General features: G+C 51.0%; 1 protein-coding gene across 8 annotated transcripts in view; it reads left to right on the top strand.

The window, feature by feature from the left end:
- ATXN1 (ataxin 1) overlaps nucleotides 1–12,991 on the top strand; it is a 243,075-nt gene that overhangs the window by 214,095 nt on the left and 15,989 nt on the right. For 7 of the 8 annotated variants that reach the window (XM_022586719.3, XM_022586720.3, XM_022586721.3 and 4 more), the window contains one exon: nucleotides 6,125–8,177. In XM_022586719.3, the coding sequence (XP_022442427.1) occupies nucleotides 6,285–8,177 (1,893 nt within the window). In that variant the 5' untranslated portion in view covers nucleotides 6,125–6,284. Of the gene's footprint in view, nucleotides 1–1,059; nucleotides 1,187–6,124; nucleotides 8,178–12,991 lie in introns of all 8 variants that reach the window. The other variant, XM_089918378.1, reaches the window with a different exon arrangement.

The raw sequence follows: 12,991 nt of genomic DNA, 5'->3' as shown, positions 1-12,991 counted from the left end.
ATAATGGCAGAAGCCAGGAACCAAGGAAGAGCTTCGCCCAGGCTTGAGGAAGCCTGTCACTCTAGTATGCTGACATTAGAAGCAGATGAGGGAGCCCGACTTAGGGAGGAGGGAGATGGGGGGGCGGGGTTAGCTCCATGCCAAGCAGAGGAGTTCAGTGGAGGAAGGGCAGCAGAGCGGCTGTGCGTCTTGAAGAGTCCCCTCCAGCATCTTTCCATCAAGGATATGGAGATGTGATCAGAACAGTGACTCCGAGTCAGTTTGTTGCCCTCAGAGTTTCCCTGAGCCAGGGAACACCCAAATGCAACTGTATTCTTACAGGTGGATTTAATTTTTTTAATTATTACATTACATTTAGTCACTGTATTCATTGCCCCCAAATCTATAGATGAACAGGGCCCCCCAAAACTGTTATTCTTGGTGCTAATAATATAAAGAGAGGGACTCTTTTCTCCTGCCTGTCCTCATTCCACTAACATCTCAGCTGTAGATGGTCATGGCAGATCCCTGCCTTCCCAGCCCTGTGTGGCATGTGTCACTTCACTGACTGAAGGGTCCTGCACCCTGGTGCAGACTTGAACTTGCTTTTGGTGACCCTAGAGGGAGAGAGAGCTTGTTTACACAGCGTGATAGCATCCACGGTTCTCCACCTCTGACTCTGTAGGATTTTCCCTCTGGGGTTTCAGCGCTGCTGTGCCCTGGATCACCACTAGGTGCGCTCATTGAGCCTGGTGCTGGGTGATGTGCTGGGGGGGGTCCCTGCTGGCAAGCCTGTGAAGTATGAAGATCTCTCTCTCACTTCCTTAATCAACTCCGCCTCTAACACGGTATGCCACGCCCCCTGCAGTCCCTGATTAGTGCTAGGTGGAGTGCAGCGGTGCCCTGTACGTTTTCTCCCCCTCTCATCCCTATGATTCTGTCTCTCTTCCACATGGGACCATCAGTTCGTGTCTCCAAACTCTGCCTCAACACTTGGGATGACACGGGGATCCCTACCTCATGAGGCAGCCCAGCTCATTTTAACAGTTCTAATTACTTTTTCATTTCTACTGTATACAGTCGTCGCTCAGTATTTGCGGGGGATTGGTTCCAGGAGGCCCCGATGCTCGAGCTCCCTGGCCGACGTTCCGTGTAGGTGGTTCTGCATCCTCAGATTCAGCCAGGTGCAGATGGTGTAGTACTGCAGGTATTTATTGAAACAAAAATCCCCGTATAAGTGGACCTGCGCAGTTCAAACCCGTGTTGTTCAAGGGTCAACTGTGTATCAATGTAATTTGGAGGTCAGTTCTGCTCTCCTGCCTTCCACGGAGGGCCCTTTTATAGATCTGAGCATTGCACCTCTGCTCCGGCTTTTTTCTGTCCCCCAGGCCACACATCTTCAGTTGCCTCAGCTGTTACTTACCTGTCTTGGGTCCAGACCTCCCTAACCCCATCGCTCCACCCTGGGCATGCCTGCTGGTGTCCCCTTGCCTCAGGACTTTGTGGCTTTACCAGCGCCGTGTGCTCCTGCAGTATTCATTCCATTATTGGGAATACTGTGCTTTTTAAAATGAAGCTTATAGTTATGCCAGCTTTTAGGCACCATACCCAACTGTTGGTTCATATTGAATGGATGGTCAAACAGAAAATTCCTTGGCTCTTTGACGTGAACTATTCTTAAGTCAGATTGCTCCAACCCTGCTATTAGACTAATTGAGCTATTGAAACCAAGGGCAGGGCATGTATATTTATTCTCGTTCATCTTTATTTTTTTGGTTTTGTGCCATCACTTCCAGCTTCTCAGGATATGTTTGAATATTTATTGCAGTAATATATTAGGCATCCCTTTTAGCCTTCTGTTACATCTAAATATGATAACCAAAACACTAATAAAATGGTGAACAGAATAGAACTGAAAATAGAGTTCTGGCATATCATTTGCCCCATGCTGACACTGAATAATTAAGGTCCACTGTACATACTAGAAACAAGGTAAGTGTTTGATGAATGAATATGTGATCCACTTCCTTTGGGGCATTCTTGTTCAGTCAACCATGAAGGTATCTTAATTACGCTATCATCCAACCGACCCTTCTCCATCCCAGAAACCTCAAGGATATCAGAGTTGGGCCTATTTTTAATATTTAACCTAAATGAAGTGCCTTCTACCCTTGCACTACACAGATCTTCCTGTGTAATAATTTAGTAAAGCAAGAGGTTTGCATGTCAGGACTTCAAGAATCCTTGCCATGTCCTAGTGACCTCTCGCATCAGGTCCAGGTGTTCTGTCTTTTAAATGGTCATATGGTTTTTCCAGAACTGACACAAGCTCACCAGGCTGCATTTCCTCCTCTTTAAAACTGAAACCACGTCTCTGCTGTGCATGGACATACATGCCAGACAGTCATGGGTTTCACTCAAACTGAGAAACTCGCAGGATGGAGGGTGCTGGACAGAGCAACCTAGTTTATTGCCCTGACCTTGGAATGCATTTTTAGGACTGTATGTATCAGATTCTAGGAGTGTCTTCCATTCAGAGCAGTTGGTTGTTATTTACAGGACTCGAAATCAGTGGGGATCATCTCATTTTCCTAACACTTCTGAAGCAATCTGAATCCACGTTAATGGGGGTGGGGGGGGCTCTGGGGATTTTTGAATGATATCAAAGATATAAATATCTTCCTTTATTAAAGTCTGTCTTTTCTCCTGGAGATGATCGAATTATCCATAAAATGTACAATAACAGCCTTTTTGAGGTGTATTTCCTTACAGTTCTTGAAGATGGAAAGAGCCAGAAGAAAAGGAGCATCTGTTACTTAGAACTGTATTGGGTCTAGGTGACCCCAAAGTAAACAGCTGAGTTCTCCCTAAATATTAGCTGCTTATCTCCAAGGCTCCATCGATTCTGTTTGCTCACAGCACCTAGTTTGGTTTCCCAGCACCTACTCCATCAGAAGAGGCTCCAGACGTTTACTTTACTTAGAAGCTTATGCAGACAAGCCGAGTTTCTCACACCTTGCTGTGCATATGAATCATCTGGAGGTGTTGTTAAAATGCAGACTCTGAAATCAGGAGGTTTGGGTGGGGCCTGAGGTTCTGCTTTTCTAAAGCTGCCGGGGGAGCTAGTCTGAGGACCACACTTGGAACAGCAAGGTCTTATTGCCACTGAGCTAAATTTTAAGATACTGATGAGAGAGATACAAATGTAGATATAAAGATGCTTAAGATGGATGTATTCAGAACAGCGATTAGCAGGCAAATTGTATGTAGTAAGCCCTAAATAAATTTGTCTCGATCCATCTATTAATTCCCTGTTCACTTCCCCTTTCCTAATAATAATGTTGAAACCTATGATCTGCATGTGTGGCTCTTCGGTAACTTAGCAGTTATACAGTGGTGTGTGGCCCCGTGTCTCTTGTTGTGACAGGTACATCCGGAGGTGAACTCCGGGACCCAGGTGAACCACTGGTGCGTTTCAGCACTGAAAAGGCAATGAGGGACATGGAGACCATGTGTCTGCAGCTAGAAAGAGACCCTAAAAGCAGACATCCACTCTCCTTTTTTCTTCTCTTCTTCCTGGTCTCTTTCTTTCTCCCTTCCTTTTCCCTGCTGTACTTTGCACCTTCGCGATTTACCTCTCTGTTCTTTTAATTTATGAACTATCATCCAATGTACCAGGGACATGGTGGCGTCCTGTGGCGCCCTCTCGTGGTTCACTGAAAATACAGCAAGATACAGTCCCTATCCTCACGATGATTTCCCGTGATGAGAGATACAGACAGTATAGAGAGCTAATGAAACACAGAGAAAGGGACACATGCCCCAGAATTAGAGAGACTCGACTCCTCCAAGCTGCGCTGGTAAATAGGAGACAAGGTTCTCCTAAAGGTAGGAGGAGGGAGTGTTGAAATTTGTATCAGTTTGGCCCCAGGTCGCTCCAGTTAACCTTTGTATCCTTGATTTATCATTTGTATTATCTGGAAAAGATGTTTATCAATGGACAACTTTAAAGAAGAGTATATTTGTGTGGTAAGGCCGATATGGTCCTAGTTGGTCCATTAGCAGAAGACCAGCCATGGAATCTATACTGAGATCTTTAGGGCCAACTGAGTCAGCCAGTGTCTTTCAAAAAACAACACAGTGTAAATACACCAAGGCACTGCTGAGAACCAAGTCAGCATTCGTATTCAAATTCACTAAAGCTGAGTTCTTTTTTTAAAACTACCTTCAGAGGGGTTTTCTAGGTTTGTGTATGGTGCATTCGGTTGTACAGCAGTTTTACATTTGCATTGCTAATGGACCTCTTTCTGAATGCATTTGACATTTTACTTGGCTTTGAAAGGACTTTTATGCCGCTATTTTTTCTTCCCTAGAGCTGCCTTGGGCTAATTAACCTATTGCCTTACTGGCTGGGCCTACTATATTCTCATTCCGGATTCTGACATATTACTCTAGCATGAACTTCCCTAATGAAATCCTGTGGGGTTTTATTGGATCAGTGCTGCTGTGGAGCCAGCAGGGGGCGCATGGAGCAGTTCGCTTTGAGTCCATCTCCTAAATGACTTTCCTTTGCTAGTCTGTGTGGGAACAGAGTTTATGCAGTTCTTTCTTAGCACGACTTAAAACCTAGAGATAAAAGATCAGTATCAGTACTTTTTAAGTAGTCAAAAGGGGCAGCTGTTTTCAGTTTTTGTAGTTTAATTTTATTCTATCATTGTTTTGAAAATAGCATTGTCATCTTAATCTATTTGCACATATTGGGTGTAAATTACGTGCCATGCATTTCATAAGAGAAGGCTGTACAGAATGGAGTTATCTGGGACTTACAAAGCCCTAGGTCGGGGAGGGTAGTGCTGAAAACTGCTTCCTTAACTGTGTCTGTTTTAACATCAGACTATAGAAAAGCAGGTCTGCGTAGGAGAAATGCTAAAAACCCAGGGCCTGGAATTCCCAGAGCCTGATCCAGGGCTTCCCAGGGTCACAGCGCGTGACATGGCTCACGGCTGCAGCTGCCGCCTGTAAGCCTGGTCCCTGTTGGTTCCATTGATGATCTGCCTCTTGCCAGGCGGGCATCTGTCTGCCGACACAGTCATGGTAACAGAGTTCTGTGGTTCCTGAAAGACTGAGATTAGGTGTCCATGAAAACTGGCTCCAGGCTCACTACTTGTATGTCCAGGTTGAAACACTCAGGCCTGATTGGCCCAGCAGAGGTTTCCTCTCTAGGGTTGAGGGTGGATTGGCCCTTTATGGAGCGTGTGGAGAGAAAATTCAAAGACCACTTGGAAAGGAAGTAAGAGGCAGAGGTAGAGCAAGCATAAAGCCACCCTCGTTAAGGACACCCTCGATGCATCAGCCTGCTTATTGCATTTTTTTAAAACCATAACCATGTTCTTGTTTTAACTGTCAAACAGATTCCTTTTGGCTTTCTGTTACCATGTGAGTAGCTGTACTGGGAGTTGTTTGGAAACTTGTAGAGAACACGATTATTTGGGGCTCCCTGTGCTGAGTTGGCCTGTGTATAGTGTGTGTGCACGTGCGTGCATGCATGCGTGTGTTAGGGAAGAGAGAATTGTAGATCCAGTATGGACCCAGAGTCAGTGGAATCTCTGAGTAGCGCCTTTGGCAGATGAGGACTCAGAGACAAGGTATGAAGTCCGCTGAGGATTTCCGTTCCTAACCTCGTCCTCCCAGTGCCTGGCTCAGAGGGTAGGTCTGGCTGACCTTCACCGGTGTCACCCACCTTGTGGGCCTTGTTTGATTGCCCAGCGAGGTAAAGAAGAGCTAAGGCGTGGGAGTGGCATTTCTGGAAGCGAAACTAAGAAACGCATTGTCTACCTTCTGGAAAGAGAAAAAGAGAAGAGGGTATTGAGAGAGGTGTCTCAGGAGACTTGCTAAATCTATAAAAAAGAGGTTTTGACTTGCATGTTGTAATGATCTTGCTGATGTCCTAAACAGCGCGGCCGGCCAGCGTTTTACCTGCTCTAATGTGGGGGCGGGCAGGGGCGGGGGTGTGTTTGGAATTCACGTTGACACCAGAAGCTTAGTCTCAATCTTGAGGAGGACGTTCTTTTCCGGTGCTGATGTTCTGATCGCCTCTCTCCTCCCTCTCCTCTTCCCCTTGTCCCGACCCTCTTCCTTTTCCCAGATTCCAGGGCGGCTGCTGGCGGATCGCACCCACAGGGAGATGATTCCTCATGAAGAGCCTGGATCCCCTACAGAAATCAAATGTGACTTTCCGTTTATCAGACTGAAAGCAGAGCCAGCCAGAGAGTGAAACGGTCACCGTGGAGGGGGGACGGCGAAAAATGAAATCCAACCAAGAGCGCAGTAACGAATGCCTGCCTCCCAAGAAGCGCGAGATCCCCGCCACCAGCCGGCCCTCGGAGGACAAGGCCACGGCTGTGCCCAGCGACAACCACCGCGCGGAGGGCGTGGCATGGCTCCCGGGCCACGCGAGCGGCCGGGGCCACGCGGGCGGGCGGCTAGGGCCGGCGGGGCCCCCGGCAGAGCTCGGTTTACAGCAGGGAATAGGTTTACACAAAGCGCTGTCCGCGGGGCTGGACTACTCCCCGCCCAGCGCGCCCCGGTCCGTCCCGGCGACCACGACGATGCCCGCGTACCCGCCCCCGCAGTCCGGGGCCCCGGTGTCGCCCGTGCAGTACGCCCACCTGCCGCATACCTTACAGTTCATCGGCTCTTCCCAGTACGGCGGGCCCTACGCCGGCTTCATCCCTTCTCAGCTGATCTCCCCCACGGCCAGCCCCGTCACCAGTGCGGTGGCCTCGGCCGCGGGGGCCGCCACTCCATCCCAGCGCTCCCAGCTGGAGGCCTATTCTACCCTGCTGGCCAACATGGGCGGTCTGAGCCAAGCCTCGGGACACAAGGCTGAGCAGCAGCAGCACTTGGGCAGGACCGCGGGGCTCCTGCCCCCCGGGTCCCCACCACCCACCCAGCAGAACCAGTACATGCACATCTCCAGCTCTCCGCAGAGCGCCGCGCGCCCGGCCTCCCCGCCGGCCATCCCCGTCCACCTGCACCCGCACCAGACGATGATCCCGCACACGCTCACCCTGGGGCCCTCCCCGCAGGTCGTCGTGCAGTACAGCGACACCGGCAGCCACTTTGTCGCCCGCGAGGCCACCAAGAAAGCCGAGAGCAGCCGGCTGCAGCAGGGCGTGCAGGCCAAGGAGATCCTGAACGGGGAGATGGAGAAGGGCCGCAGGTATGGGGCGCCCACCGCGGCCGACCTGGGCCTGGTGAAGGCGGGCGGCAAGGCCGTTCCCCACCCGTACGAGTCCAGGCACGTGGTGGTCCACCCCAGCCCTGCTGACTACGGCAGCCGCGACTCCTCTGGGGTGCGGGCCTCTGTGATGGTCCTGCCCAACAGTAGCACCCCTGCCGCCGACCTGGAGGTGCAGCAGGTCACCCACCGAGAGGCCTCCCCCTCCGCCCTCAACGACAAAAGCGGCCTGCACCTAGGGAAGCCCGGGCACCGATCCTACGCGCTGTCTCCCCAGCAGGCCCTGGGCCCCGAAGGCGTGAAGGCCGCCGCCGTCGCCACGCTGTCCCCCCACACGGTCATTCAGACCACACACAGTGCTTCGGAGCCCCTCCCGGTTGGACTGCCGGCCACAGCCTTCTACGCAGGGACTCAGCCGCCCGTCATCGGCTACCTGAGCAGCCAGCAGCAAGCGATCACCTACGCCGGCGGCCTGCCCCCGCACCTGGTCCTCCCCGGCACCCAGCCCCTGCTCATCCCTGTGGGCAGTGCTGACATGGAGGGGTCGGGTGCGGCCTCGGCCATCGTCACGTCGTCGCCCCAGTTTGCTGCAGTGCCTCACACGTTCGTCACCACCGCCCTTCCCAAGAGCGAGAACTTCAGCCCCGAGGCCCTGGTCACCCAGGCCGCCTACCCAGCCATGGTACAGGCGCAGATCCACCTGCCTGTGGTGCAGTCGGTGGCATCCCCTGCAGCCGCGCCCCCTACGCTGCCTCCCTACTTCATGAAAGGCTCCATCATCCAGCTGGCCAACGGGGAGCTGAAGAAGGTGGAGGACTTAAAAACGGAAGACTTCATCCAGAGTGCAGAGATCAGCAACGACCTGAAGATCGACTCCAGCACTGTGGAGAGGATCGAGGACAGCCACAGCCCGGGCGTTGCTGTGATACAGTTCGCTGTCGGGGATCACCGAGCACAGGTAAAGTTCATCCGGATCACACAGGTAGGGGGACACCCCGCCGCACCACCTTCATCGCTTCCCGGCACAGTGAATTTCTTCCAAGAGGCAGACCTGTCAGTGGCTGTGGGGATGATGGAGGGTTTTCATTTACACCTGGAAGTTAGACTCGTCACGTTTCCCAACCACGTTCTCTAAGAGAATTAAGCCCTCGTACACCAAAGCACCTGCTGTTTGTAATGAATTAACTTCTCTGTGTCTAGAGTGGGGCTGGTCAGGTACCATTCTTGGGACAATTAAGAAGATCGCCACTCAAGTTATTTTTTTGTTCTGTGGTTTAGATGAGGAACCCTGATTAAGAAAAGTCATCTGTTCCCCTCCCCCCCCCCCTTCTTTTGGTCAGGAAAAGACAGTGCTAGTTAAGGTGAGAATGTTAAATGCCCAGAGTGGCCACACCCCATTACACGTCTGTGTTGTAACATGTAGGTTTTGTTATTATTTAGGTATGGTGAGGCCGACAGATGAGAATACAACTGCCATTGAAAAGACAGTTTGTTCTACTCAGATGCCAAGAGGAGGGTTTGTGCCGTGCCATGCAGGGCCACATGGGGAAGCCCCAGGGTCAGCCAGGAGGCACTGGGAGTGAGAAAACATGGGCAAGAGCCTTGATTGTGGTTTCAGGGGGAAGGAGTGGGTGAGGCAGGGTAGGCAGACTTAGGATTGGCTAGTTGGAATCATTTCAGCAGGCCCTGGGCACAGGAGCTGTCCCCGGGTGTCTGGTACCTGGCCCTGGGATGATTAGGGCTGGTGGATAGTGGCCCAGAGAGTGAAAGCTCCATAGAGGAGGTGGCTGGGTTGTGGGTGTTTGCTTTGCATATGAAGGACATTCTCCCAGGCAGGTGAGCTGTCAGCTATCTCTAGCAATGAGCTAACCCAGGGAGGCACAGTCCCTCCAGAGTCAACAAGGCCCCAAGATGTCAAAGCATCAGATATAGAGAATAAAAGGCATGGTTAATATAGTCTGCAAAGTCAGGGCTGTCCCAGGTGAGCTCCTGGACTTCTGATATATAGGAACCCCAAGGACCAGATGTAGCCAAGCTGAGTCATGTTAAAACTGGAACTATGATTAGCTCTCTTAATTTCCATGGGTTCCTTCAGTCCACTCTTTTCCAGTTTCTTAAATCACTTGAATGCATTTATTCTGCCCATTTGTATGAAACAGCAGTTTCACTGCCTAGCTTGCTTGGAGTCAATCAGGTTTGGCCCCGAGGCCAGGAACTGCCCTGGTGGATGGTAGAGACTCACTCCCTCTGGGAATGGTTTCACTGAGGCCTTTTTTTTTTTTTGTGGTACGCGGGCCTCTCACTGCTGTGGCCTCTCCCGTTGCGGAGCACAGGCTCCGGACGCGCCGGCTCAGCGGCCATGGCTCACGGGCCCAGCCGCTCTGCGGCATGTGGGATCTTCCCGGACCGGGACACGAACCCGTGTCCCCTGCATCGGCAGGCAGACTCTCAACCACTGCACCACCAGGGAAGCCCCTCACTGAGGACTTTGAAACACTCAGATGTGACAGCACCTCCTTCAGGTTGAAGTGAGTTGAAAAATGGTCATGGCATAGCTGGTATTTGGGACATTCAAAGAAAATAAACAAACTAGTTAATGGTTTGAATTGTTTTTAGTATATTTAAAAGAAAAAGATCAAGTGAGGTAGGGGAGCCCGATTTTCCAAAGCATTTTCCAGAACTGCTGGTGAATGTCCGGATGTGGGATCGTGCACGATATCAGGGGACCTGTGTTGCCAGGAGCTTTTAGCCCCGAAGACTTTTCTTTTTTTATGGTGAGATGTTGCTGTAGCCTTTCGTAAGGCCCAAGAAAGATTTCTCAGAGTTCTGATTAAAAAAAAAATTATATATATAGCAAAAATGAGAATATTTGGAAAAGAGCATCATTATTTAGAACTCACTACCCGTCTGTAGTTTCTGCTCACTCCTACTGTCCTATATGGATTAGGGGTGGACGGATACTAGCTGAAAGAACAAGCTGTCTTTAGCAAAGTTGTCTTTTAACAGACCCCAGGTGAAGCCTGGAAAATAAGAAGGAGAAGTAAACGTGTTTTTTCATGGTCCTTTTAATCCTTAAAGCACTACTGTGAAGAGAGGTAGGCATGGAAATAGGGGTGATTTTGAAAATGCTGCTGTCTCCGGCCTAGCATCTCTTCCAGTAAGGAGCAGCTCTGAGCTGAGGGCTCATCTCCAAGGCCCCGGCAGCCTCCATAGTCATCAGGAGCTTCACAGACCTCTAGGTTTCACATCGACCCGACCCGGCAGCTCTTAGAGAGGAAGCATCTCTCTGTGTTTGCCTCGCTTGATCCTTTGCAGAGTGAACGCTTAAACGATGGTGAAGTCGGCTTCCATGCGGGAAGTCTCATTTCCTTCCCATCGCCAGACCACCAGTCTCCTCGCTGACAGCCAAGGTGCAAATTAGAAGGCAGCGTGTTTGTCAGGGCCTGCTCACAGGTCTGCGGCTTCGGCTCCAAAGGGTGGCTGGAGTTTCACGCTGTAGAAACACAAGTGCGGGGCCCCGACACCACCAGTGATTTGTCACTTTACCCCGAAGCCTATCAGAAACAGGCTGACGTCATCACAGCTAAAATACTCCACCAGCTGTGTTTACCACAAGTGACAGGAGCAGAGTCAGGAGGGAAGCAGAGGAAGCGAGAGGCGGAGAGGGAAGGGAGACAGAAAACGAAGGCCTGGATTTAATTTACACTCTGAGGGCTGAGGACTTCCCTCCATCCTCAGCGGCACTCGGTGGGGTTTTCTCCCCTGGTCTGTCTGCTCAGTGGATTCGAAATCACTAACACTTGCACCCACAGGGAGATTTAGAAACATGCAAAGTGTTGCACTTAATTAGCAAACTCACAAATTGGATTGGGGAAGTTGTGGAAGGAAGGGGTGGTTTGCTAGAGGACAGATGGCTTTATGACCCCCGGCATAAATCCTGCCCGGAAGCAGGACCACAGGGATGCTTGAGTTCGTAAACAACCACGGGCATCCCCGGTGAATGTCGTGTGGCTGGTGGGGAGAAGCCACGAGCTGGGGTCTGGTTGGCTGCAAGGCAAGTGGTCTCACCTCTCAGAGCTGGGGGTTTTCTCATCGCTAAAATGGGCAAATGATTCCTTATACAAGATCATATCTTGGGCCTCTTCTCGTTTTTGTGATCCCTTGCGTTCCTGCCGTGCAGAACAGCTCTTATAAAATTTACTAGCATCCAGTAAGCAAAAACCAAAGGGGGGACATAAAGGGAAACTTCCCTGACTTCATGCTTATAATCAGCACATAGACCTCGTTGGAAGGAAAGCCATCCTGATAGAGCCAAGGGAGTTTTCACTGAGGGCATTGTTTTCAGGAGCCAAATTCCTAATTATTATTGTGTGAAAGACACCTCCAGGGTGGTCTCCAGCTAAAGCTCCAGATGAGGCAGCGTAGGAGAAAAATGCTTTTGTGTGTTCGTCACCATCCGTGAGGTTTTGTCCTACCCAGTGCAGTATTTCTCGGCCCAGGCAAAGCGTCCTTGCATCCAAGTTCCCCCACCCCGGTGCCGTGGGAGCAAAAAGGGCATCCCAGGCATTGTCTGTTAGCCTGTGCGCACCACATGAAGCCTCTTCGTAGCCACCTGTGGTCTCCTTAGTCCGTGGCGAGTCCCAGAAGGGATCCCCAGGTGATAGCATCAACGTGGGAGCCAGTGTGATGCGGCTGGAGGATGGAGCGTGGTCTGCTTGGGTGGGAAGCAGGTTAGCTGGTCAGAAAACGCAGGACCTGGATCCACCACTCTGGAGCTTGTGCAAACCATGTACAGATCAGTGCACACACACTTCACGGTACAAATACGTATGAGCCTTCCATTCGGTTTACGCCGTAGTGCAAAGAAAGAAGGTTGTCAGACGAATGAAAGGAAATACGTTCGAAGGAACCAGCACAGTAGGTAGCGCGTAGTAGGCCCTCGCCAATGTTAGTTTCCTTTCCCTGCTTCCACTTGGGTGACTTTGGCCCTGAGAAGAGAAAGGTTAGCTTTTGAAAAATGAATAAAAGGCTTCATTCTCTCCAAAGAGTTTATGGAAGGAGAGACAGTTTAGAAAAGTCTAGAAAGAAGGCTGACCATTTCCAGTGAGCACAGTGAGCCATTTTACGCTGCCTCTGTTCCTGTGGCATGTTCCCCTGAGTGGCCCAGGAGTACCCATCCTGCTGCTTCTCTGAGGAAGGCTCCGTGACCTCATGCTAGCCTGTGTGCCTGTAACACAGTCTGCGTTTTCCTGAGCGTGAGCTGGACTGGAGGGGTCGTTGGGTGGCCCACTCTGCACATCAGTAAGAGGACCGGTGCAGAAACGGGCTCGTGCCCCTTTCTTTTGCAGAGAGGATTTAAGCATCACGCCCGCTGGGGGACCTCCTGCCCGGGATGGCGCCCCCTGGGGGGCCCTGGGCTTCCATCTGGCAAACAGTGTTCTGTCTGAGCAGCCACCCGACCCCTCCATCTCATTCTTCCCAGGCTCAACGTTTCTGAAGAGCACACAGCATTTTGTCAGAATTGTAGTACATTTTATCTGTGAGCTGCTCTGCGGTGACACTTGTCGTTGACTGTGTTTTACCTAAGTGCCGGCCTCCGTCTGTTATTAGGGCTGCCTGTCGCGTCCCAGGTTCGGGAAGGTGACTGCTTCCTTTTACCTCCTTGGTGGCTGCTTACTATTCCGTGCCATTTCCTTCTCCTGACTGTCGTGTGTGTGTGTGTGTGTGTGTGTGTACGCACGCACACCTTTACAGCGTGTTATAATGACGTGA

Source organism: Delphinapterus leucas, chromosome 10 (genome assembly GCF_059928025.1).
Source record: "Delphinapterus leucas isolate spDelLeu-1000000601 "Yukka" chromosome 10, BTC_Dleu_Yukka2, whole genome shotgun sequence".
Classification (NCBI taxonomy): Eukaryota; Metazoa; Chordata; class Mammalia; order Artiodactyla; family Monodontidae; genus Delphinapterus; species Delphinapterus leucas.
Note: the sequence above shows the minus strand (reverse complement) of the source record. Positions and strands in the feature narration are given on the sequence as shown.